A 26,093-nucleotide genomic window follows, 5' to 3' on the forward strand; every position below is an offset into this window, starting at 1 on the left:
TTCTAAATCAGACTCTTTCTAAATCCCCTGCAACTTCTTGTAATAATGTTTTTATTATGGTGAAACAGGTTTGAAGTTGCCTAAGAGTGTTTGAATTTGGTGGAACAGGTTTTAAGTTGCCTGACTGTGTCACACAGAGAACTGCCCAGGGCTGTTTAACTGTTTAACATAGTAGGAATTGTTCACAAAATGACACTTATCTTAGATTAGAACAGTTGTTAATTAACTGTTTATTTTAAACCATTTATTTTGTAGTGAGTGTGTTTTTATTAAAGGGGTCATTGGATGCAAACTTCACTTTTACATGTTGTGTGTTGGCAGTGTATGTACAAATCTACCATATAATGATAAAAATCCATGCGGTGGTTTTTAATTAATCTGTAAAAATAATATCCCCTTTTTCAAACTGGTGTGGCGTCACACCGACAGAGGCCGCTCCCACGATAGTTGATTGACATGAGCGTATTACCTCAGATCAGCTGTAACAGTCCGACCTCCATGAACGTAGTGGTCATCATTTACTCCTGACATTTGAGCCGCTAAAGATACAGTAGATTACGTTTGTTTGTGAAGGGAATGTGCCTCTGATCTACATAAATGCGTCTATGTTTGCGCAAGTCATTCGTGATCGAGCTTCTCCTACAGCAGAAGTGACTATAAGGTTTTTTTATGAATCTCTGCTATCACCTTTCCTAATAATGTGCTAGTTAGCAAGTTAAACGTGCTAAGAGCTCATTTGCATTTAAATGAACAATGCCTCAGAATGAGATGATTTTTGCAGAGCTGTTTTTGACAAGGTAAAAAGGGTGTTGTTTTACACAACCATTGAGAATTTTTAACCAAAGTATATTAGAGACTTTTCATTAAGACCCTAAAGAAACATATCAACTTGTGGATATTGGGCATCCGATGACCCCTTTAAAATTATTTAATTCCTTTTCAAATGAACAGCTTCTAATTGATTTTGATATATTTATTTAAAATTGTTTAAAGGATTAGTTCACTTTTTTAATTTACTCACCCCAGGTCATTCAAGAAATGAAATAAAAGTTTTTGAGGAAAACATTCCAGGATTTTTCTCTATATAATGGACTTCAATGGGAGCCAGTGGGTTGAAAGTCCAAATTGCAGTTTCAATGCAGCTTCAAAGGGCTCTATACGATCCCAGCTGAACGTAACGATTGGTCATTTTCTAAAAAATAAAATAAAAATGAATATATTTTTTAACCACAAATGCTCGTCTTGCACTTAGCTCCACTTCATGCATTACGTAATCATGGAAGTACCGACCTAGTGTTTACAAAACGTGAAGAAAGTCAAACCCCTTTACAATAAAGGTAAAACAACGATGTTGGGTGATTTTTAAGTTAGAGAAGAAAATGAGATTGAGTTTTTCACCCTGTCCTAACTTTTTGAACTGATCATGTAATGCGTGAAGTCATGGATGCAGTGCTAATGCAAGACATGAACATCTTGGATGACATGGGGTGAGTAAATTATCAGGAAATTTTAAGTGAGTGAACTAAATCTTTAATTGCATTCATACTTTATCACTGTTTTTACCACTGAAAAAGCCAGTTTTTCTAAGTTATTAGATACAAATTTGTTGTATTTCTAGACAATTGTCAGTTAATAAAACAAATACAGCACATATAAAACCTGTGATTTGTTTAAAGGGGTCATCGGATGCCCATTTCCACAAGTTGATATGATTCTTTAGGGTCTTAATAAAAAATCTACAACATACTTTGGTTAAAATTTCTCAATGGTAGTGTAAAACAAAACTCTTTTTACCTTATCAGAAACAGTCCTTTTCACAGCAACTCATTTCAGTGCATGTCCCTTGCTAATGCTAATTAGCTATGCTCACCCCACCCCTCTCTTCCGTGGGGTGACGAGCCGTTCTCTGAGAGACTGTTTACTTTAGCCGCATTTAGCCGCTGAACTTGCTAACTAGCACATTAATAGGAAAGGCGATCGCAAAGATTCATTTAAAAACCCTTGTACTCACTTCTTCTGTTGCTGAATGTGGATCACGAATGATTTGCATGAATATAGACGCATTTAGGCAGATCGAGAGGTGCATTGCCTTTAAAAACTAAAGTAATCCTCTGCGTCTCTAGCAGCTCAGATGTTGGTAGTAAATGACGACTGCTATGTCTGCTATTACATCCAACAGCAGAACACCTCAGTCACTTAGGAGGCATTCTTGTCTACCCTGCTCTGGCGTCGAAACAATGGCGGACAGTTCACAGCACACTCAGGGCAGGTCTATCCTAAAACAGCCATGTCAGTCAGTAGTCGTGGGAGGGGCCTGTGCAGAACTATGTCATTCTGCCAGGAATCACAAAACAGCCTGATCTGAGAAAGTGATTATTATTATTGGGGATTTAAAAAGCACTGAGTGGATTTTTATCATTATAGGGTGGTTGTGTACACACGGCCAACACACATTGTTCAAACAACATTTAAAAGTGAATTTTGCATCAGATGACCCCTTTAAAAAAACTTAAAAACACTTATTTTGGGTTTAAAGAGTTTTCAAGTCCTTATTGTCAGTAGATTCATATTTGTTTTTCTTTTTAGATATGCTCACCTGTGGACTTCAGCAACCCTCCAACTGTGAAAAATCACAACGAGGTCCTCCGATGCTTCACTGTCCTTGGTCAGTCTTGGTTAAACTTTTTTTATTATTATTTTAAGTTGCATACTAATGTAAACATCTATTTGAAATCTGTTTTTTTGGACTAGCCATGTGGACTTGAACTCAAACAAGGCTTGTATTCTCAGTCAGCTGACTGCTGTAGCAATATCCTTGTCATGTGCTGATGGAGTCTGAGCAGAGATTAAGTAGAAGTGTCAGACCAGCAGGCTTCTCCAATCAGTGAGATGATATCATACAGTTGTGTGTTTAGTGCTGATTTGAGGTGACACACACCAGCTGGATCACCCTCCTTTTGCTTTTGTGTTTTGTCAAGCAGATGCAAGGAGTCCAGGAGTTTTCTGTGTGTGTGTGTGTTAGTCGTGATGTTCTAATCATGAGCGGGTGTTTCAACTGTGAAAGATTTGGTGTTAGTGCTAGTCTAGACTTGTACTGATGCATAACAATGACTTTTATTTATTTTTTTTTTTATACACTACCAAAAGTTTTTGGACAGTAACATTTTTTGTTTTTTAAAAAGTCTCTTCTGCTCACCAAGCCTGCATTTATTTGATCCAAGTATAGCAAAAACAGTAAAATGTAATATCTTTACTATTTAAAATAACTGTTTTCTACTTGAATATATAAAAAAATGTAATTTATTCCAGTGATCAAAGCTCATTTTCAGTGAAATTCAGCATCATTACATTATATCCTTCAGAAATCATTCTAATGCTTATTTGCTGTTCAAAAAACATTTATTGTTGTTGTTGTCATTATTATTATTAGTAGTAGTAGTAGTAGTAGTAGTAGTAGTAGTAGTAATAGTATCAATATTTAAAACAGTTAAGTACTTTTTTTTTTTTTTAGAATTTTTTGAAGAATAGAAAAATCCAAAATCAGCATTTATCTGAAATAAAAAGCTTTTGTAACATTCAAACCATTCAAACACTACCATTCAAAAGCTGAAAGTCAGTATATATTTTTTTCTTTTGGGGTGAAAGAAGTAGCAAGGATGCTTTAAATTGATCATAAGTGATGATAAAGATTTTTATAATGTTACAAAATATTTCTGTTTCAAATAAATGCTGTTCTTGTTTCTACCCAGCTGTGTTCAACATACCAATAGTAATTTTTTTTTGAGCAGCAAATCAGAATATTAGAGTGATTTTTGAGGGATCATGTGACTGATCATGCTAAAATTTCAGCTTTGAAATCACAGGAATAAATTATATTTTAAAATATATTTGAATAGAAAACAGTTATTTTAAATAGTAAAAAATATTTCAAAATGTAGCTGTTTCTGCTGTACTTTGGATCAAATAAATGCAGTCTTAGTGAGCAGAAGAGACATCTTTAAAAAGCTTTAAAAATCTTGCTGTCCAAAAACTTTTGACTGGTAGTGTATATTAATTTTTAACCGTTTTTTTTTTTTTTTTTACCAGTTAATGTTCTGCTTGGGTCCTAAAACAATTTGTTGAGAACTACTGGTGTAGGTAATATAGCTGTTCAAATGTCAATAGATATTTTATATGGGCTATTTATACAATGCGTCATTTACCAGGCATTAAAACCAGACACCATTGACTAATGTATGCATTTATAGATTTTGGTGGTTCATTTATTGGCTCAGAAAACTGTCAAAGCCTGTGACAGTAACTGAGGGTAAACTTGACAAGTTGCATTCATTTTCACTTCTATATTTGGTTGGCCCTAGCTAACACGTTCCCGGACCGTCTGATGGTGTTTGTCCTCCAGAGGTTGGAGAACAGTAACGAAAGGAACAGAATGGGCTCGCTAGCTGTTCTCAGACACCTCATCAACTCATCCAGTGAGTTTTAAACATGTAATCAAATACGGCAATGATTTCTTCCTAAGCCAGACACTCCAGAATTTGTATTTTTGAAACTCTGCTCTGTCTGTTCAAGCCTCCATTATGGAAACCAAGAAGCTCCTAATTCTAGCCAGCATCAGGCAACCTCTGGCTGACCACAGCAATAAGGTACATAAATATACCCTCTCAAAATGACAAGATATGGGAAAATAAACTCCCTTAAAATACATTTGTGACCCTGGACCACAAAACCAGTCTTAAGTAGCAATAGCCAAAAATACATTGTGTGGGTCAAAATGATAGATTTTTCTTTTATGCCAAAAATCATTAGGATATTAAGATCATGTTCCATGAAGCTTATTTATACAGCTTTCAGATGATGTATAAATCTCAATTAAAAAAAAAAGTAAATTTAAAAAAAATTGACCCTTATGACTGGTTTTGTGGTCCAGGGTCACATTTGTCTTAATTTTACAAGTATATTTAATTTGTGTACTAAAATGTCCAACCATTGACTATGCATCCATCTAAAGTTGCAAATTTAACTTGTGCACAAAATTTTAATATTGCATAAAACATTTGTGAATAAAGAACAGTTTCCATCACGTGTTAAAAAGAACAAAATTGTCACTTTCAGTGAAAAATTACCGCAAAGTATCAGTGATATAAATGAAAGACGCTGCAGCTGGGGAAGCCCATGGCTCTTTTTTCCTACATAATAAATGATTGTGCCAGACCAAATGCAATAATGAACGCTTTTCCGGTGCCTGATGTTTCGGAATGCAATTGTGTGAGATAATTATGTGAGGTGATTACTAAGTAATTTTGTTGATTGAAAAATAGGTCGATGGAAACATAGCTATTAACATTATCATTTATTCTGCATTGCATGTCATTGTCACCACATCTCAAGTTATGTATTGTGTTTAACAGAATTATGTGGTGTAAATTATTACAAATAGATTATATTTTCACACCTGCATAATTTGAAATGACACATTTTCAAATGTTCTGTTCACAAGAGTTTTTAACTAGATTTTTCTTTGTGTTATCTTAACACATCACATATGCATAATCTCAAGTGTTCTTTACTGACACCTTTGTAATTAAGTAAACTAATATCTTGATATGTAATTTGGCGTTGGACAGTTTTGGCAATTGCTTTTGACATTAGACAATTGAAAATGACAGTCGTGGTGCCTTTTTGTATACATTCTTTATTATCACTATAAATATTTGATTTCACTCTTATGTGTTTTAATGTGTAGGGCCCAATGATTTCCACGATGCGGAATCCAGTCATAATCCAGTCATAAAAACGGAATTTACAGTTTAGCGTGGAATGTCACAGAATTTATCAAAGTTTGGACTAATTAATCAAAAGTAGGTCATTACACTTAAATCTAATAGCGATATGGACTAGTATCTGTAAATATTATGCCGCAAAAAGACTAATTAAATAAAAATCCTGTCACCGAAGCGCACTTGACGCTCGCGGTGATTTTAGCATCTGTCGTCTCATTAAATGAGGACATAAATACATGAGCAACATCTCTAGAACTGCTCTGAGAGTCACTTCATGAACATTTTGCCGTTTCATTTGAGTAAAACTAGCATCATATCGTATACACACAGACAGAAATCTAACGGAATTCACGACAACCCGTCAAAATAAATGTTCGGTTTAACTTAGAAGACATTATGCCAGAAATAGGCCTGTATTACTATTATTTAGTAGAATGTATGTGATACTACTACTACTACTACTGCTACTGCTGTTGAAAAAAAACTTTATTTTTAAAGAAATAATCACACAATATTTCTTTCATGTTTAAATTTTAATAGTAAATCCCATTTATTTGTCAAAAATAAAAAGTTTAATTTTCATTAATTAAAAGATAAATTAAATCAATGTTTTATGCCTTCATTTTAAAACCAGAAAAATTTAAATACGCAACAGAGAATTTCTGAGGGGAAAAAAAAAAAACATAAGGTTATTGTAAGAATAAATAAAAGTTGTTTTTATGCATTCAAATAATTAGACATGCTAAAACAATAACAATGTGAGAAAAAATAAAACATTTCATTAAGCTAAACATAATTTTTGTTAAACTTTTAATAAATTGATGTAAATTGTATGAGTTATATGATTTTAATTAATTAGACATGCTTTTTGAATAATACAATTTAATTTAACTATTAAAAAGGAGTCCAGAATTTTTTTTTTTGAAAAAATAAAATGGAATTTGCGAACAATTAAATGGATTTCATAGCGCCCTAAATGTGACCTTCAATCTGTATATTGTGGTACATATAAGTACCCAAACTTATATACATATATGTGGTCTATTTTTTATTTTAATGTAAAGCTCAGAAAGGATATTGTTTGCTTGTGCAGGTGAAGAAGAGAGTGGTGCAGGTGATCAGCGCTATGGCTCATCATGGATACTTAGAGCTAGAGGGAGGAGACCTGCTTGTCCGTTTCATCATCCAGCACTGTGCTCTGCCAGACACTTACCATGTACAAACAACCTTTACTTACTAACACATTTCAGTATCACATGACAGTATCACATGACTGTAGTTGCAAATCAACTTCCTGCTTGCTGGTCACATTTTAACTTCTCTTTGATTTTACAAATCTCATTACTCGAATTGCGAGACTGTTTGTAATCAGTTGTTTCAGATCTATTTACCAAGCTTTTTTCTAATTTAGTCCACATTGTGTCATATGTCAGTGCATACCGCAGTTTTTTTAAATATTTGCATTAGCAAGGGAGATTCCCTTCAGTTTGTTTGCTTTGAACTTTTATTGGTTTTATCCCAGGCCTATTTATGCTGGGTTGTGTAACACAATACAGCTAATAAATTGTCTCAATATTCATACAGCGAGGACAGAAAACTCAAGACCCAGAGGAAGTGACCAATGAGGCTCTGCGTAGCATGTGTGATAACACATTGCATCTTTTCACCACCACAGTGGGCCGCCTGACTGATGTGAGTATACACGCAAGTACAGTATAAATAAGCATACACCTTCCTCAAACAGCTGAATAGTCATGGTTCTTGTTTCAAAATGTGCAGTGCTGAACTTTGTTCTGTTTTATTCTGTGCTGCTGTTGTGCAGTGTTATGATTGACTGTTATTGCATGGCATTTGTCATTTTATGCCCTTGTAAGTGAACTTGTCATAAACTCATATCATATCTCCACTATAAATCTTAAAACAACTGCCACTTAAAAATTTGACCTGATTTTCTGGATTGGTGCATGCCAAATATAATAATTTAAAATCAACCATTTGTAAACCAGTATTGATTGCTTATTATTCTGAATACCCTTTGAAAAATGAACCATGGTTTTACTGCAAATGAAACCAGAAAACATGATCATTGTAGTTAAACCACAATTTTGCTGCACTAAACCTAGTTTACCTATATTGTGGTTATACAAGTGGTAATGAATCCACCAATAAAACACAGTTAACACACTTTTACTTTTTGGTTAATCCATGGTGGCAGCAGTCCTGCTGTCACTAAATCAGACATATGCACATCTGCAATGCGTCTTCTTATCCTAAAGACAACTCAATGAAAGTCCTCCACAGCAAGAGATGGGCTTTGCAGTCATTCAGCACAGTCCATCATCTTCACAGCCAAAGTCAGCAGGCCCAGCCCGGCACTGCCGCTTGTAAGAGAGAGTGTCTAGAGAAATATTAGATCTCTTTTTCCTGTGAGCTTCCCAACATCAACAGCAGGCCGTTGACAGGGATCTCTCCTCAGCAGACAGACGAAGACAGTTTATGTGCCGATGAGACTGTCTCCATTCCCTCCGCCAAAACGCATTCGAATGATAACCAGGAAAATGTCAGGAGACGTGCATGTAGCCAGACTATTTTTAGACTTTTGTTGTGTCTTTCTTGTTAACATGTTATTATAATGAGTTTAGACTTTTGAGATTTATAGTAAATATGGATTTATGGTTTGTGGGATTTATCAGGTTAGACACTGATTTGTTTTCATTGAGGTCTTCCTTTGTTTGTTTGTTTATATATATATATATATATATAGGCATTTTTCTCTATTGGTTGAGAAAAGTTCATAATACAAAATATAATTTTAAAAAGTGTATAAATCACAATTTCTAAAGAAACAGTGTTCAACAGTGACACCAGTAGGTAAAGCTAAGCCCATTGAGTTTTTAACATACCCCCTAAAACATGCAATGAGTTTGGTGGGGGGTAACTGAGAATGAATGGAGGAAAGTTATGTGAGAGGAGGCAATGCCTCCATCGCGATATGATTGGATATGACTGGTTATGATCGTCTGTGATTGGTTCATACGATAAATCCCGCCTCTTTGTGTTTGTTGTCAGTCTGAATGAACAATATAATGGCATTAATGGGAAGACTAATTTAAAAAAGTAAGTAAATAACTCACACACTTAGATATAACCACTTTAAGTCAAAATAAGACTGAAAATGGCATAAAAACATGATCTGTAGGAGTTTTTAGTGAAAGTCAATCTCAGTGTCTGTGACCAATATTTACAGAGCTTTTCCGAAAAATTAAAAAATAGTTAAAGTTAGCTATAAAAAAAAAAAAAAGCTGAAACTAATTTCACAAATAATATACTGTTTAAATAGTTACTGCCTTGAGTTATTATTTTGGAATAAATGTAAAATGTATAAAAACACTAACTTGATGACATTCATACTTTGCTTTGTTAAAAAGAATATAGATTATATTGTTCATTTAAAAAAATAAAATATATATTTTTTATTATTCTTATAGTGTTTTTTTAACCAAGAAAATGCAACATGGACATTAATTGATGTTTGATTAAAAGCAAAATATTTATGAATAAATGATTTATGAATAAAACTTTTTCAAGGAAAATGTTAAAACAAACCACTGTAAAACATTGTGAGGATTTTAACCGTAAAAGACTGTAAATATGCTACAAAAAAAATTAACAGTAATTTCCCTTACTATATATGTGAAAATGTAAAGCTGTAATAAAAAATTCTTGTAATTTTACAGTAAAATACAAACAGTAAAATATTGTTAAATTTACAGTTTTTGCAGGTGAATAAGAAAGAAATTTTAGAATTTACAGTGAAAAAAATCTAAATTGACATTCCCAGAATTCCCTGTGTGACACCTTATGTTTACGTTTTGATATAACTGTGCTTCTTCCTATTTTTTCTTATTAGTTATTTACATTAGGGTTTTATGTTACATTTTTATGTGTATGTGTATGTTACATCATAATTATGGCCCTGATGGGAAGTATTAACTCTATTGACAAAGGCTACCTCTGTACATCTCTTTGCTTTACTTCATGTAATTACTCTACATCTGAAATTCTGTTATTTCTTGCATAGGTTCTGTGGCCGATGTTGCTTTGCTACCTGACCCCAAATCAGTACGCCAACGCCACTACCCCCTTGTGCAAGAGTTTAATTCTGCTGGCCAACAAGAAACGAACAGCACAAGAACCCAACTTCAACATCGACTTCAACGCACAAGGTGTGGACACACACGCACATGATGTCACTGATGAGCCTAGTCCCAGACTAAGAGCTTTTCCACTGTCTGACTTAGAGACACCCTGGAATCACACTTTCTGTCTTCTTGGCAGTGTGGCAAATCCAGCAGCAGTTATTAAACCTTTTTTTCCATTGTTGGCCTGAAACTAAATTGCACTTGCAGACGTTTTGTTTTCATTGCAAGTCGTTTGCTTAGCCTGTTGAGTCTGTTTCTAATTAGTCAAATGAAAAGTGGTATTTATCAACTGAATAAAGTTTTTGGGGCAGAGGCTAATTGTTTCTTACGCTGACAGTGATTAAATTGAACTCTAGTAGGACAAATAAGTCCCAGGTTCAGTGATTATTTATTCGTTAATTGTAATGCTTTTGGATCATGGGCTTCATTAATGGGTTACCCTTGTCTGCCCTCCCCCTTTCTCTGTCTTGCTCTGTTTCTTCTTTCTTCCCGCAGGCTCTAGTCTTCCCTCACAGTATATTCTGATGATAAGGCTCCTGGTAAGTGTCAAAGTTTTCATTTTGAGCTGGGCAATGAGTGAAATAAACAGTATTTTTTAGTTTTATCTGCTTCTCTGGAATGTTTAATTTTTGATTCTGAGCAACATATATTTTTGTATAAGTGGATATTTTACCATTCCCTATTACAACATATCAGTGCTAATTTCATACACTAATGTTCAAAAGATTGAGGCCAGTAAAATATGGAAGCCCTGACAATTGTGACTTTTTTTTTTCTCAGAATTACTTGATGCAATCTTGCAATTCTGACATTTTTTTTTTCCTCAGAATTGTGAGATGTAAACTCACTATTGTGAGTTAAAAAGTCAGAACTGTGTGATATAAACTCACAATTGCGAATTATAAAGTCAGAAGTGCAAGGTATAAACGTACAATTCTGACTTTTTTTTTTTTTTTTTTTTTTTTTTTTGCAAATTTGTGCTTTGGAATGTGAGTTTATATCTTGCAGTTCTGACTTTTTCCTGCAAATGTGAGTTTATATCTCGCAATTCTGCCTTTTTTCTTATAAAGTCCAGTTTTGCGGGGAAACTGTAGAATTGCACTTTTTTTTAAATACATTTTTATTTTTTCTCACAATTCTGACTTAATGCGCAATTGTGTGTTATAAAGAATTCACAAAAAAAAAAAACATCACAATTGCGAGATATAAACTTGCAATTTTGAGAAAAAAATAATTGTGAGTTTGTATTCTTTATTTCTTTCTGACTTTATTTCTCAGAATTGCAACTTTATTTTTTAGAACTGTGATTTTTGTCTCGCATTATTTTATAACTTGCAATTGCGAGTTAAGTCAGAATTGTAAGATTAAAAAAAGTCAGAATTATAATTATAAACAAATTCTGATTTTTCTTTTCTCGTAATTGTGAATTTTTTTTCTCAGAATTGCATTTCTGACTTTGTACCTCACATATGTGAGTTTATATCACAATTCTGACATTAATTTCTCAGAATTGCGAGTTTATATCTCATGATTATAAGAAAAAAGTCAGAATTGCAAGTTTGTATCACGTAATTCTGACAAAAAAGTCAGATTTGCAAGATGTAAAATTGCGATATGTTTTTTTTTTTTTTTTTTTTTTTTAATCAGCGGTGGAAACGGGCTTCCATATTAAGATTTTATTTGCGAAAAAATTAATTCTTTTTATTAAGCAAGGATACATTAAATTGATCATAAGATAAATGTTAAATATTGCATTTTACAATATATTCAAATAGAAAAGTTATTTTAATTTATAAAAACAGTATTTCACAGTATTACTGTTTTTAACTGTATTTTGATCAGATAAATGCAGAAAACATTTTAAAAAATCATACCAACCCTAAACTGTTTCTAAACACGTAATATTCCTTAACACTACTGATTTCAAGCTAAAAATATTTAGTTTGCGCTCTGTTTCTCCTCGTACACTATTTAGAATCATAATGCCGTTTAGTCTCTGCTTAGTGCAGACCTTAAACAACTAAAATTAATTTGACATTTTCCTAAGGTGAATGCCGCCTTCCCGTTTCGATGCAGGGGACATGGTGCTCCCTCTCTAAGTCTGCTCAGCGCTATCAGCCCTAACATTCACCCTAAAGCTGAGCCTCTGTGGGAAAAAGAGATACCAAAGCTGGTCAATTACCTTGAAGGTTTGTAAAAATATACAACAGTGATACAGTAGATTAGATACAGCGCTTTTCTTCATCAGGCTACCAGACTGCGCCACCTATTGGTCATAACATCCAGCTGCACATTTCAATGTTTCACCATGATTCCAAATGTCCAGCCAGTCTGGAAACTGATTTTGGACATGAGCTCTATCTAATCTAACCTGCTGTGATATTTCAATGAAGTAGGTAAATATACAGATATAAGAGGACTTATTACCTCATTTTGTCTAGTAAATGATACTTCACAGGTTCTCAAGACAGTTTTTAGTTGAAGGAGAGGTTCTTGAATCATCTGCTATGATGAGGTTTCAATGAAACCTATCATGTGTTTTCCAAAACCACAACCACCTGTCCTTAGAGACACACAAGACAACCAGATGTTTCCTAGATGCAGCCAAAATCGTATTTAAATATGAGAAATCATATTTCAGTTTCAACAACTCCTCCAAGATAGTTACACGGTATAGCCTTAAAAAGTTATATTGAGTGTCCCGTTGTCTTTGACTTTTTCCAGAGTGTGGTTTGACTGCATCTCTGACTGAATTTTGTCCTCTGTCTTCTAACCAGAATCAACAGAAGATTCTCTGGATAAAAAGAAGTGGGAAGAAGCTTTACTTCAGGTCAGTAGTGATATGTATGAATTAATAAATGGCTGTTGAAAAGAGCGGCTTGTATGAAGGTTAAGCATTGACAAGATGCATCCTTATGGCCAAAGTTGATGGTGATTAATTAGACATTGCTTTCTGACTGTGCAAGCTCCTGTCTAAAACTCTGGCAGCCATTGATGACAGCCAGTGGACTGGTCAGCTTGCAGTAGAAGCCACACGATACCTTCCTACCTACAACAATGCTCTAGAGGAAAAGGTCAGTTTAGAAATCTGTGTCTTTTCATATTATAAACCAGATTTATTATTTCAAAAAAGGACCTTTCTAAGTCCTACATATTTAAAAATCCTTTAGATCTGATAGATTTGTTCGTCTTGTTATTTTATGTTTTTGTTCTAATTATTATATTTGTATCAAATTATTATAAAACAGCAGTTCAAGTTCTCAGCTTGTTTACATGGAACCCTGGGTATTAAGACTTGTATGGCTTAATATAATGTAAATTGTGTCTTTTATTGAAATATGTAGTAGAAAAAAAGATTTACGTTATTTAAAAAAATCCACATTGTACATATTTTGGACTGTTGGGGGCACCATTATTTTGATGATTTAAAAAGGTTGAACTCGGTAAGCTGCTGGTTACCTTTTGCTATTTTTACTGCAACGCAACTCTGAAAATAAAATACTGATATGATGACCACAGCTACTTAAAGAGCTTACAGGTGATGGACATAAGCATAGGCTTAAACCAAATGCTGTACCGTCAATTTTTCCCTACAGGGAGTCTAAACGCCTTCGGATATCAAGTGAAATCTGCGCTGAGAAACTCAACAGTGGCCGTTGTGTCATGACAAGCGTCGACATGTTTACATCCTGCCAGGATGGCATCTAGCGTTTCTTGTCTCTGCCGTTTATAAGCTTTTTCAGTAGCTGTGGTCTACTAAAAGCCTCAAAGGCATCAGGGCTAAAGTGGAGAGAACAAAGATGTGGGTCTTTAGGAAGTTTTATTTGTCTACAGGCATCTTCCCATTCTTTTCTCCTGTTCTTATCGCTAGGAAAGCAGTGAAGACTTACATCGCTTCCCTTGTTTTGTTTGCTGTTTGTTACTCTACATCAAGTCTCTTGTTGCCCTTCGATTGAAAATTACAGCCAAACCCCACACGCCCAGGGTTCCCTTTAAAATTATTGCCTACATAATAAATCTCCCATGCTGTTTGCCCAAGCAAAATGGGTATTTAAGTGTAAATTTTACTTTATTTCCCAGGTTCTTGTGATTAAACTCATCTTTCTTTCTTTTTTTCAGAGTTTCTTATATAGGTGTATCGGTGTGATTCTCCAGCAGTGCTATAATAAAGAGCTGGTCAGGAAACAGCTGCAGGAAATCCTGATCAGCACTCGTCACAATGATCCAATCGAAAGAACGGTACGCCACTGAGCACTTATTAGTTCACTTCTAATTTCTGAAATAAGAGGCGTAACTTCTCAGAGAGAGTTTACACTGTTGACAGTCAAACAGCTTGCTAAAGCACAATGTGCTGACAGCACACTTAAACCCTTGCTGGGGAATTATGTCTTTTAAAGGGATAGTTTACCCAAAAATAAAATTCTGTCATTAATTGCTCACCCTCATGTCGTTCTATATCTGTAAGACGTTCATTTTTAGAAAACAAATGAAGATATTTTTGAAATCCCAGAAAGGTAGTAAGACATTGTTAAAATAGTCCATGTGACGTCAGTGGTTCAACCTTAATTTTATCAAACTATGTGAGTACTTGTGCTCAAAGAAAACAAAAATAAAATCTTTACTCAACAATTTCCTCTCTTCTCTGTCAGTGTTTGATGCACATATCTTAATTTGTGTTACGAAGATGAACAAAGGTCTTATGGGTTTAGAACGACATGAGGGTGAGTAATTAAAGACAGAATTTTAATTTATGAGTGATCTGTTTTTTAATTAACTTTGACCACACTGCCACAAGAACATGTTAAACAAAATCAAATATTAGAAACCAATTTAAATCTAGCGAACTGACTAGTATTTTCCGAAAAATAAGTCAGATATTTCTATTTCAGGAAATACCATAATTTAATTTATTATTTAAATAGCAGCACATTTCAGGCGTTTAAAAAAAGCAACTTCTGGAAAATACAGCAGTCAGTTGGTGGATGAACAGTTGACCATTCTGACCCATTCCTGAACCCAAACTGAGGTCATTCTTATACTGTCCAGTGGCAGACAACAGAGATTACTCATTTCTAGTCATGGATTTGTACAAAATTGATTCAGATGTTCCACAGTTTGGATATTTGAGGTTTTTGCAGTTATTTAAAAACTGCTAATTAAGAATAATGAAAGTAACCGGCTGTAATTGGTGTCCAGGGTGTTGCAATGGGAATCGGGCTGTGTGCCAGCAGTCACCTCGACGGCACGTTGGAAAAACTGGAGGAGTTTGGGAAGTCCGACGCCTTCAAGAAAGCCTCAGGGATTTTTGGTCTTCTCAAAGTAGGCCGAGCTACATCTTTTTGTTTCCCAAATTAGTTTAAAACTGTTACATGTAACATTTTGTTTGAAATTATTGTTTTACAATATACACTACCAGTCAAACGTATTTTATAAGTAATATTTTTTTTGTTTAAGAAGTCTCTTCTGCTCTCCAAACCTGCATTTATAAGTACAGAAAAACTGTAAAATACTGAAATATTTTTACTATTTAAAATAACTGTTTGTATTTGAACTTATTCCTGTGATTTCAAAGCCAAATTTTTAAGCATTTAGTATTAAAAAACAAACAATCTTACTGTTCAAATACTTTTGACTGGTAGTGCATTTTTTAATAATAGTAGTTGTAAAATGTTACAGTGCACAGTGGTTATTTTGCAAAAGGTTAGATTGTGAAAGAATCATTATATTAGGTTTATAAAGTGCTTCAGAAACTATATTTCACACAACTCATGTTGCGTGTCACTTTTACTGTCATTCAGGATAAAAACGACGTTGATGTGGAGAAAATGAAGAGCACTCTTATTTTGTGTTATGGATATGTTGCGATGCACGCGCCAGAAGATCAGCTCCTCACTCGTATCGATAGTGACATTCTCCAAAACATCTCCAAGAACTTCAACACCAAGGTAAAACACATGGGGCTCAATCAGAACACCACAGTATTGTTTGTCTAGAGTATCTTTTTGTGGTTCAAAATTACAGCAGTTAAATGTATAGTTTTGTGGCTTTTAGTTTTATAGCCACATGTTAGTGTACTCCTAAAAGCTGACAAAAGTAACTTTTAACAGTTTTACACATTTAAAATGAATGGCCTCTTCTGTGAAAAATGGACCAAAAATATTGATGACTCGACTTGCATATGCATTGAATGTTTGGTGGAGTTTTTTAAGAAAAATTGAAATTTTCATGCCTCTGTAGTTCTATTATGTTAGACGAACAGCTCATTTATTTGATCAGGATTAATACATTAATCATTTCTCATTGTTTGTTACAGCAGTGAGGCACGAAACTGAAAAATGTGTTGCTGCTGTGAGATATTTTGCTAAACAAGTCCTCTGAATGTCCTAGTATATTGTTGACAGGATTCAGTTGATTGCTTTTGAGGCTGCAGTTATGACAGTTTGATCTAAATGATTTTTAATGACAAGGATCATTAATTCTCTTTGAGTGCTGAATCATACCTCATCAATATTCATAATGTAATTGTGCGATTTAAAATAATTTCACTGTTAGAGAACCATGTAACTCATTTTATTTTAACATTCTGCAGTCTAATTTGAATATCAAAGTACAGTTCGTCTTGGAAATTTGCTTTGAGATGTTACATAGACTAAAGGCATTTAGATTTATATCTCAGTGTACAAACAGTATTTGTAGAGTCCCATAATTCATCATTCATATAGTCCGTTCTGTTGTTAAATAAAAAGGATTCTTTTAAATGTTTGTGACTTTACATTGGATCATTACTTTTATTGTTGTACAGGTTCTGGGAATTAAAGTAGAGACCAAGGTACCGTGAAGGGAAGCGATCACAGGGACCTTCTCTCACCTCTGACCTTTAAACTCACTTAACTCACTTGCTCTTCAGTCTTGATGCTGCAATCAAAATCTTTACAGTATAACCTTTTGAGCTTCTCAAAAAAAGTGCATAAACCTCTCAGCTATCTCTTTATGACCCTGAGAAGGATTTTAAAAAGCATTTATAAGCTATTTAATCTGGATCTTTTTAAAAGGCCTGTGGATATATTAGTTTCAAATAAAGATGACATTTTAAACTGACTTTACACTTTGAGAAGGTCAAAACGTGCTCACTAACCTGATAACCTTTGTCTTACTAAAGCATCACGGTGTCTAGATACTTGATTTTCTGGCTTTTATGGATTTTAGGTGGCTTGATTCATCAATTCAAAACTCTTTTTCTATTGAATCACAATTATATTGTCACAGATTGTGATTTTCCTCTTTTATAGCACTGTTAAGCAAATTATACAAGTCAAACATGTAAATTAATTGATTATGAGCATGCTGAGCACAGCTGTGACCAGGAAGTACTTTTCTAATTCCAGGTCTTGATTTGCCTGTGCTGTTTGATTGACATATGCACTGTTTCATTACGCTTAGTTTGAGTGTGTGTTTGCATCTCTTTTTGTGTGTTTGTCTCTGTATGTATATGGGCACTTCATAGGACCTGACTATGAAGCTCAGTCTTATTCATAGCGTCGGACTCATTGCCAAGGCCATCAGCAAAAGCGTTCGTAAACACGGCTTCCTGTTCTCCCGCAAACACGAGCTGATGGGCGTTATGATGGTGAGAGGTTTGATTTGAAGATCATTCAGTTTTTAATATGCAGTATGGTTTCAATGTAAGAAAAAGTACAGATCTGTTTTCATTGGCCAACGGTAAACATGATAAGCAGATATGCATGATATTTGGCATTTATGTCTGTTGTTTACCTGCAGGATTTCATCAAAGCTGAACCAGCAGATGTCATGCGGACCCCTGTTCGCTATCTTGTTTTGACCACGTGCGCCAACCTCATGTATCCTACTTCGTCTGTGCTTCTGCGTTCATTTATTTTTTTAAAAACTGTCTTTGTAAGCCTATGCTAAAATGACATCTCTCTCCATTGCAATGCAGTGCCACAGTCTGTTAAGAACTTGACTCAAGCCTGCAGAAACTTAGATCCTCTTTTGACAGAAAATGAAAACTTTGACTTGTTAAAAACGTGTTTGAATGGAGTTTATGGGCTTCCTACTGTGGACACTCCAGACAAGGCTAAAGACGAAGAAGCCCTGGATCCACAGCAAAGAGAGGTCGGAATAAAATATGCATGTATCTACACATCCGTACACATCACTGCTCTTCTGTATGCTTTGAACATAAAGTATGTTTTTTACTGCAATGCGTTTTCCCTCAGGTCCTATATTCAGATACTTTTAACGCTCTTCATGAATTACTGAGGAATGTGTTAGCCAGAGACTTGAGTCCTGACGGTCTGCAGTCTGTGTTCAAGGTATAGAAGAAACTATAAAAGTTACTTGCTTTTTTGTAGTCCCTTTTGTTTGAGCCCCATTTATTTAGTGCTTTTGCATTTCCCAGCATATAGAGAGCTGGCTGAGCTCAGGACAAGACCATGAGCGGGAGAGGGCAGTAAAGACCACGGCAGATCTACTGCAGTTCTACTTGGACGATCTCAGTGTAAAGGTAAGGAGCATCACTGACATATGTGTTTGTATATCCTTAAGATTTAGAATGCAGAAGGTTATGTTATTATATGTATACCTTTCTTTTGTGGAGTATAAAAGAAGATATTTTGACTGTTGATTAAGACTTGTTGGTAACAAAGCTGTTTTTAGTTACCAATGACTCGTATGAACAAAAAATACTGAGGTGTTTCTCAAATTAATTCTCAAATCCCCAACATGCTTAAACATATTTCAGCAATTTTTACAATATATAAACTTGTTTATCAGCATGGGAGAGCAAGAGGGTTTTGTTTGTATACAAGTAATAGTTTACCCAAAGCTTAAAGTTCTGTCATTAGTTACTCACCCTCATGCCGTTCCAAACCTGTAGAGAATTTGTTTCTTTTCGAAACACAAATTAAGATATTGTTGATGAAATACGAGAGCTTTCTGATCCTGCAGAGACAGCAATGCAACAACACCATTTAAGGCCCAGAAAGGTAGTAAGGAAATCATTAAAGGAGAAGTCCACTTCCAGAACAACAATTTACAGATAATGTACTCACCCCCTTGTCATTCAAGATGTTCATGTCTTTCTTTCTTCAGTCGTAAAGAAATTGGGTTTTTTTGAGGAAAACATTTCAGGATTTTTCTCCATATAATAGACTGATATGGTGCCCCGAGTTTGAACTTCCAAAATGCAGTGAAAATAACCGATCATTTTGCTAGATAAGACCCTTCTTCCTCGGCTGGGATCGTTTACAACCGCATTTGGGATCGTTTGAAGCTGCATTTAAACTGCATTTTGGAGGTTCAAACTCGGGGCACCATAGAAGTCCATTATATGGTGAAAAATCATTAAATGTTTTCCTCAAAAAAACACAATTTCTTTACGACTGAATAAAGAAAGACGTGAACATCTTGGATGACAAGGGGGTGAGTACATTATCTGTAAATTGTTTTCTGGAAGTGGACTTCTCCTTTAAAATAGTACATGTGACATCAGTGGTTCAACCGTAATTTTATGAAGCTACAAGAATACTTTTTGTGCACAAAGAAAACAAAAATAATGATCTTATTGAATAATTTCTTCTCTTCCGTGTCAGTGTTTGATGTGCGTTCACGAGAGTCACATGGACTATTGTAATGATGTCCTTACTACCTTTCTGGCCTTGAACGTGTCATTTACACTGCTGTCTAAGCAGGATCAGAAAGCCCTCGGATTTCATCAAAAATATCTTAATTTGAAACACTTAAAAAGTGTTCTGAAGATCAACGAAGGTCTTACAGCTTTTGGAACGACATGAGGGTGATTAATTAATAACAGAATTTCCATTCTTGGGTGAACTGTCCCTTTAAATAAACGGAAAAGAATTTGATTATAATTAAAAGATATAGATATAGATGACAGATATTTAAGTAATTGTTAAAGTAATTATTCAAAGTAATTAAGAAATTATGATGTTAAGTTAGCAATTAAAGTGTTACTTTCCATGTGGGAAAAAAAAAAAAAAAAAAAAGAAGGTCTTTTGGCTATTTGCATATTGTTACCTCAAAACACTCTTAGTCGTCCTAGACAAATTTCTTACATCCTTTATGTACAAAGTGTTCCTTTTAACACCTATTATATTATTCTGCTGAAGATGAAACGTTAAGTATGATCATTTATTTTGCTCTTCCTACAAGACGTTTTGGTTTCCTCAAGGCACTGATTAATGAAATATGTGCGTTGGGAAACAAATGTAGTTAAAATCTTATTAGATCTCAAGTTTAGTGCTAATGAATCTTTCTCTTTCATTCTCTCTCGGTCTAGAATCTAGTGACATTCCATAATTTGGGAGCTCTTGTGGGGCGTCTGGCCCCACGATGCACAGACCCAAACCCTGAGGTGCGGCGGGCAGCCATAGACTGCATCTATAGACTAATGTACATTCAGCTGCGCTATGAAGGTACTGCCTTGTTTTTCATAGCACAACTCAGTTTTGTCTGACTCAGTGGTGTTCTTCAGATTGACACTGTCAATATGAACTTGTTTACTGTGTTATGCGGAAACACTTTTATTTTCCTGACAGGCTTTTCACTCGACCACAAGGACGATTCAGTTGAGGCTCTGTTAGAAGTTCGTGAGAAGCTAAGCAATCCTGACCATTCAGTCTTGTATAAAACCTGCTCTGAGCTGACTAAGGTTAATTTTCTTGATGTGATGTTCTCCTAAAGTACTGATACTTACAAAAAATTGTAAGTATCTAACACCAGCTCACCTCCTGAAATTTAACTGACTCTCTTTCTCCCTCTCCATCCCCTGTGTCCTGTGTTTTAGATCATCAGTAAGCGTTTGCCCCAGCAGCAGTTGAGCACCCTGTTGTTTATGCTGTTTGATGGTTTGGTGGACTCTCAGTCCAATTGTTCCAGAGCATCCAGCGTGATCCTCAACACCTTGCTGAAGAACAGAGGCGCTGGCCTGCAGGATCTGGTACGTGACACTTTCATCAGATTTTGGAAATCAAATATCTTACATGATTAGTTTATTATGCCTGTGGATCTTTATACACCAGCAAATTTTTTTGTGAATAAAGACTTGAATTACTACTTATTTATGGCTTATTACTTATGCTTAACTTACATTACCAGTCAAAAGTTTTTGAACAGTACGATTTTTCATGTTTTTTAAAGAATTATTTTCTGCTCACCAAGCCTGCATTTATTTGATCCAAAATACAGCAGAAATGTTGTTAAATAAATAATAAAATACCTGCTTTCTATTTGAATATATTTTAAAATGTAATTTACTCCTGTGATCAAAGATACATTTTCAGCATCATTACTCTTCAGTGTTCAGTCTTCAGTGTCACATGATCCTTCATTATTATTATCAATATTTAAAACAGTTGAGAATTTTTTTTTCAGGATTCTTTAATGAATAGAAAGATCCAAAATCAGCATTTACCTGAAATAAAATGCTTTCTTAACATTATACCGTTCAAAAGCTTAAATTAATCAAAAGTGACGATAAAGACATTTATAATGTTACAATAGATTTCTATTTCAGATAAATGCTGTACTTCTGAACTTTCTATTCATCAAAGAAACCTGAAAAAAATCTACTCTGTTGTTTTCAACATCATAATAATGAATGTTTTTTTGAGCAGCAAATCAGAATATTAGAAAGATTTCTAAATGATCATGTGACTGGAGTAATGATACTAAAATTCAGCTTTGAAATCACACATTTTAAAATAGAAAACAGTAATGTTAAGTAGTACAAATATTTAAAAAGTTTCTATTTTTGCTGTACTTTAGATCAAATAAATTCAGGCTTGGTAAGCAGAAGAGACTTCTTTGAAAAAATATTAAAAATCTTACTTTTTAAAAACTTTTGACTAGTAGAGTATTAGTAGTTTGTTGCTTAGAAAACTAGTTTTAAAGTAGTTTCTCCAACATTTCCACAATCCCTTTCACTGACATGTGCACAAGTGATACCTTCAAGCTGCTGTTTTTATGTTCAATGAAATTGTAATTATTTTTTATTTTGTCAGTTTTCACTTTTTGTGTCTTGACTCTTTGTCAGGTGCCAGAGATGCTGGAGGTGTTGCACAACCAGCTGCAGGTGATTGGTGAGGAGCAGGTGAAGGTATCCATCGGTCAGTCCATCCTTATTCTCGCTACACAGCATCTGCAGACTGTGGTCAACACGCTCGTTGCCTACCCACTACCATACGACAGGTGATTACTGTGTGTGTTGTTTAGGTATATGGCCTTCATTGTCTGTCATGTGCTCCGTGATGCTCAAGCATAATAATGATGTGCTTATGTTTGTGTCATTGTGTGTTTTCTCCAGCTGGAGCTGTGAGATGTGGATAGCTCTAGGAGCAGACAGCACTGTGGCCCTGCAAATCATGGAGATGATTATCGAGAAGCTGAATGTTATGGTTCCCTATGTAGATAAGAAGGAGTCTATGTTGAGACCCGGTTTGACCAAAGTTGCGACAAGCCAACCATTGGCTGTAAGTATTAATATACAGCATATGATTTGTATTATTCAGCTATTAAAGAGACAGTTCACCCAAACATGAAAATTACCACATGATTTAATCACCCTCAAGCCATCCTAGGTGTATATGGCTTTCATTTCAAAGCCATGTGGAGACTGGTTTCTCTTTGGTTCTCGTGAGACTAATGTATTCTCATGGGGCTTACGCTATGCCTACATCAAATGCATCGATTTGCTTCAGAAGGCCTGTATTAACCCCCTGGAGCCATGTGGAGTGCTTTCATGATGGATTGATGCACTTTATTGGACTTCAAAATTTCAGCAGCCATTTACTGCAATTGCACTTGGAAGAGCCAGGATATTTTTTTAATATAACTGATTGAATTTGCCTGAAAGAAGAAAGTTGGGTGAACTATGCCTTTAAAGGTGTCCTACTATGCTTTTTCACTTTTTGAATTTAGTCAGTGTGCGGTTTGTATGCTTGGGCATAAAAAAGATCATATGATAAACACAAGCATTGACTACTAGAGTGGCTGCGATTTGCTTCGCTTATAACGCAAGTGTTTTTTAAAATGCATAAACTTGCACTAGACTTGGCTAGGCTAATCAGTGATGATGTTCTTTGATAAAGTTAAAGTTCTTTGCTTGTTTTCTGTAGCTGCTTTTTGAATATCTAAGGAAATGTAAGCATTATAATTAATAACTTACAGTGTGTTTATTCAATTGTTGTCATGTTAAATACAAATTAAGTCATATTAAAACATTAGGCTGCTTTAGGCTTATGCTGGAACTGGTTTCGCGCAATAAAAACTAAGTACGTAAATAAATTAACACGATAATATCCTGTATCGGCGATCTCACAAGCCCAACGCAACTGTAGCGTCAACTATACCTTAATATGTCCTTAACTATAACAGAGCAGACGGAACTTGCTGCTTTGGCAAGGGGCGTGGCAGTACTGAAACACGGTCTAAGCTCTTCGCCAATCACAGCGCACTGGGACAGCTAATCAATCACAGCACATTACGTTTTTCGGAAGGCGGGCCTTCATTAAACCCGGAAGTAATCGAGCCATTTGTGTCAGGCTGGGGAGAAAGGTATTGTAATAATGTAAATTATGTGAAAAATGCGTTTTTCGAAACCACCAAGCATGAGAGCATGTTTTAGTACACCCTCAAAACAAAATCAACAAAATAATAGGAGCCCTTTAACGCCTTATCCTAACTAGTCACAATGTGTCAATTATGCAGCGCCAAGTAATTTTTCTGTCTGCAGTGATGGTGAAATGCTGTGTGAGGCAACAAAATCACAACAAATAACAGCATATTTAAAACAGAATGCTTAAAATGCAGCTTTGTGAAGCAGGGTTTAGAGATTTTACTGTGAGCTTTACAACAACAACAACAACACGTTTTTAGCAAAATGTCTTGACATTTAGGAAATGGTGTTAAATTTTTAAACTTCTTTCATTCCATTTATTCATTAAATGGCTTATACTGCTGTTTTAAAATTTTGGTCTTTACTTTCAGTGTTGATCAAATTAATGTGTCCTTACTGAATAAAAGGGTACTCACCCATAACTGTTTGTCACTTTTTTTATTTTTATTTTTTAATGCAATGTTTTTTAGATGACCTGTGCCCTGCGTGAGATGATGCTAAATGGCCAGTCAGCTGACGCCGTGGTGCGTGTGTTTCCAAAGCTGTTCAGTTCTCTGCTAGTGCGTTTGGGCTCCAGCGTGGGAGTTCAGCTACCTAAAGATCTCAACAGCAACAGCATCATTTCAGACCGCAAAACAACCAACAAAATGAACTTGGCCAATTTTGATGTGTGTGGGTGAGTGGCATAAGTTTGGAATTTCAATAACTGTAGTGGTTTTAAATTAGTGATTAATTATACTTTCAAATCGTTTGTTTATGAAGTTACATTTTGGATTGAGATCTTGAATTTAAAGGTAGCTGCTCATCAAGAGTTAATAAGACATCTGTGTTTCTCTTTGCTGTGTGTTCAGGGTGGCAGTGGAGGCCCTGCGGATCCTGCTGGCTCGAGCTCAGCTGGACGCTGTCGTGAAACCATTAGATCAGGAGGCAGCTTGGGACAAGATGAAGGACCCGCAGCAGCACACAACAGGAGTCACTCTGCTCTCCAGGTACACACACCTGTCCTCCATCATCCTCAAGTCCTCTTAGACTGTTTGTTGTTTGCAAACTTTTCTACTTTCTTCCGTTTTGTTAAAGGAGATGCACATGACAGTAGAATTGTTCTTTTTGTTTTTCATTACAATAATTTGAATGCGCCACGTCAATTTCAAGCTCTTGTTAATGCACATCTTTATAATACTTCATTTTGAAAAAGCTATTCTTTCTAACAGAGCAATGGCAAAGCATGCTGGTCCAAGGCTCCCTGCCATTGTGGAAAGTCTGTGTCCTTCTCTCTGTAATATTTATGAGTGCCAGAGGATCACGGTCACAGCGTTCTTCTCTGAGGTGAGAACATTTTATCTTGTGTAATTTTTAGTTAACCGATCTTAGTTCAAAGTTTAGTAACAACGAATTGCTAAAGACAATTTTTTTAAAAAAGCACTGATTGTTCACATTTTGTTTAAATAAAACAAGTTTAGCAAGGATGCAATAAATGAATCAAAAGAAACAGTAAAGACATTTATAATGTTATAAAATATTTCAAATAAATTCTTTTAAACCTTCTGTTCATCAAAGAATCCTGAATTCTGTGGAAACTGTCATATCATAGTTTCTGCAGAAGTATTACACAATATATTACAAAACGTAATGTTTTCAACATTGATAATGAGAAACATTTCTTGAGAACCAAATCAGAATATTAGATTTACCTATTTACCTTTTCACCTGTGTTTTAATGAGTACTAATAGCTGTTGTAAATTAGATGTCAAGGTTGATTTGTTTATTCCTTCAAGCTGTTGAACCACCATGTAGTGACAGAACTGATGATTTTGGACATGCTGATGAACAACATGATGGAAAGAATTACTGACACCTGCGGTACGGTTCGCATGCTGGCGGTCCGAGGCCTGGGGAACATTGCTGTGGGCTCACCTGAAAAGGTATAGATGCTCTGCTTGACATCTGAGAACACTCATTGGATGAGGAGTCTAATTGATTTTTTTGGGCAGTGATTTTTGGCAGCAGTTTGAAACACATGGCAAGTTGTTTATGCAGCAATCAGTAAGGGCGTTTGCAGAAAATTGTCTGTATTTTGAAACTACTGCTGCCTAAAAGTTCCCCATGTTGTTTGCTTAAGACCCCCTGCACTTGTCTTCTCTCTATAGTTAAGTTTTGTCATTGCTTAAAACAGCATTGTTACAAAAGCAGTTCAGCTTGTAATTATATGCTGCTATATGTTAATCTCACTGACTCTGTTCCCATTTAGGTGAATAAATATGCAAAGGAGCTTTTAGCAGCCATGAGTTCAGGTATGGAAGAGAAGGACGATCCAGGGAAACTCATCACACTGGAGGCCATGTCTGGAATGTCCAAGATATTGCTTTACCTTGACCAAAAGAATGTCCACCTGCTTGTGGTTTACATTTTCATGAAGATAAAACCCTTTCTGGAGAATGTGAGTGTCTTGAGAGAAG

At 35.1% G+C, this 26,093-nt stretch overlaps 1 protein-coding gene across 2 annotated transcripts in view; it reads left to right on the plus strand.

Annotated features, from left to right (window-relative positions):
- The window catches only part of mroh1 (maestro heat-like repeat family member 1), a 47,717-nt gene that overhangs the window by 14,542 nt on the left and 7,082 nt on the right, over window positions 1-26,093 (plus strand). Inside the window, exons 10-38 of one of the 2 annotated variants that reach the window (XM_051131176.1) lie at window positions 2,587-2,665; window positions 4,359-4,472; window positions 4,570-4,643; window positions 6,874-6,996; window positions 7,365-7,472; window positions 9,862-10,006; window positions 10,478-10,521; window positions 12,030-12,171; window positions 12,760-12,812; window positions 12,949-13,056; window positions 14,102-14,221; window positions 15,179-15,301; window positions 15,781-15,927; window positions 16,785-16,811; window positions 17,487-17,609; window positions 17,762-17,841; window positions 17,977-18,115; window positions 18,220-18,315; window positions 18,402-18,506; window positions 20,301-20,436; window positions 20,560-20,672; window positions 20,808-20,960; window positions 22,056-22,210; window positions 22,326-22,491; window positions 24,107-24,312; window positions 24,488-24,625; window positions 24,848-24,962; window positions 25,413-25,559; window positions 25,886-26,074. In XM_051131176.1, coding sequence (XP_050987133.1) covers window positions 2,587-2,665; window positions 4,359-4,472; window positions 4,570-4,643; window positions 6,874-6,996; window positions 7,365-7,472; window positions 9,862-10,006; window positions 10,478-10,521; window positions 12,030-12,171; window positions 12,760-12,812; window positions 12,949-13,056; window positions 14,102-14,221; window positions 15,179-15,301; window positions 15,781-15,927; window positions 16,785-16,811; window positions 17,487-17,609; window positions 17,762-17,841; window positions 17,977-18,115; window positions 18,220-18,315; window positions 18,402-18,506; window positions 20,301-20,436; window positions 20,560-20,672; window positions 20,808-20,960; window positions 22,056-22,210; window positions 22,326-22,491; window positions 24,107-24,312; window positions 24,488-24,625; window positions 24,848-24,962; window positions 25,413-25,559; window positions 25,886-26,074 — 3,468 coding nt within the window. The remainder of the gene's footprint in view (window positions 1-2,586; window positions 2,666-4,358; window positions 4,473-4,569; window positions 4,644-6,873; window positions 6,997-7,364; window positions 7,473-9,861; window positions 10,007-10,477; window positions 10,522-12,029; window positions 12,172-12,759; window positions 12,813-12,948; window positions 13,057-14,101; window positions 14,222-15,178; window positions 15,302-15,780; window positions 15,928-16,784; window positions 16,812-17,486; window positions 17,610-17,761; window positions 17,842-17,976; window positions 18,116-18,219; window positions 18,316-18,401; window positions 18,507-20,300; window positions 20,437-20,559; window positions 20,673-20,807; window positions 20,961-22,055; window positions 22,211-22,325; window positions 22,492-24,106; window positions 24,313-24,487; window positions 24,626-24,847; window positions 24,963-25,412; window positions 25,560-25,885; window positions 26,075-26,093) is intronic. The other variant, XM_051131178.1, reaches the window with a different exon arrangement.

This window comes from Labeo rohita, chromosome 16, assembly GCF_022985175.1.
Source record: "Labeo rohita strain BAU-BD-2019 chromosome 16, IGBB_LRoh.1.0, whole genome shotgun sequence".
NCBI lineage: Eukaryota > Metazoa > Chordata > Actinopteri > Cypriniformes > Cyprinidae > Labeo > Labeo rohita.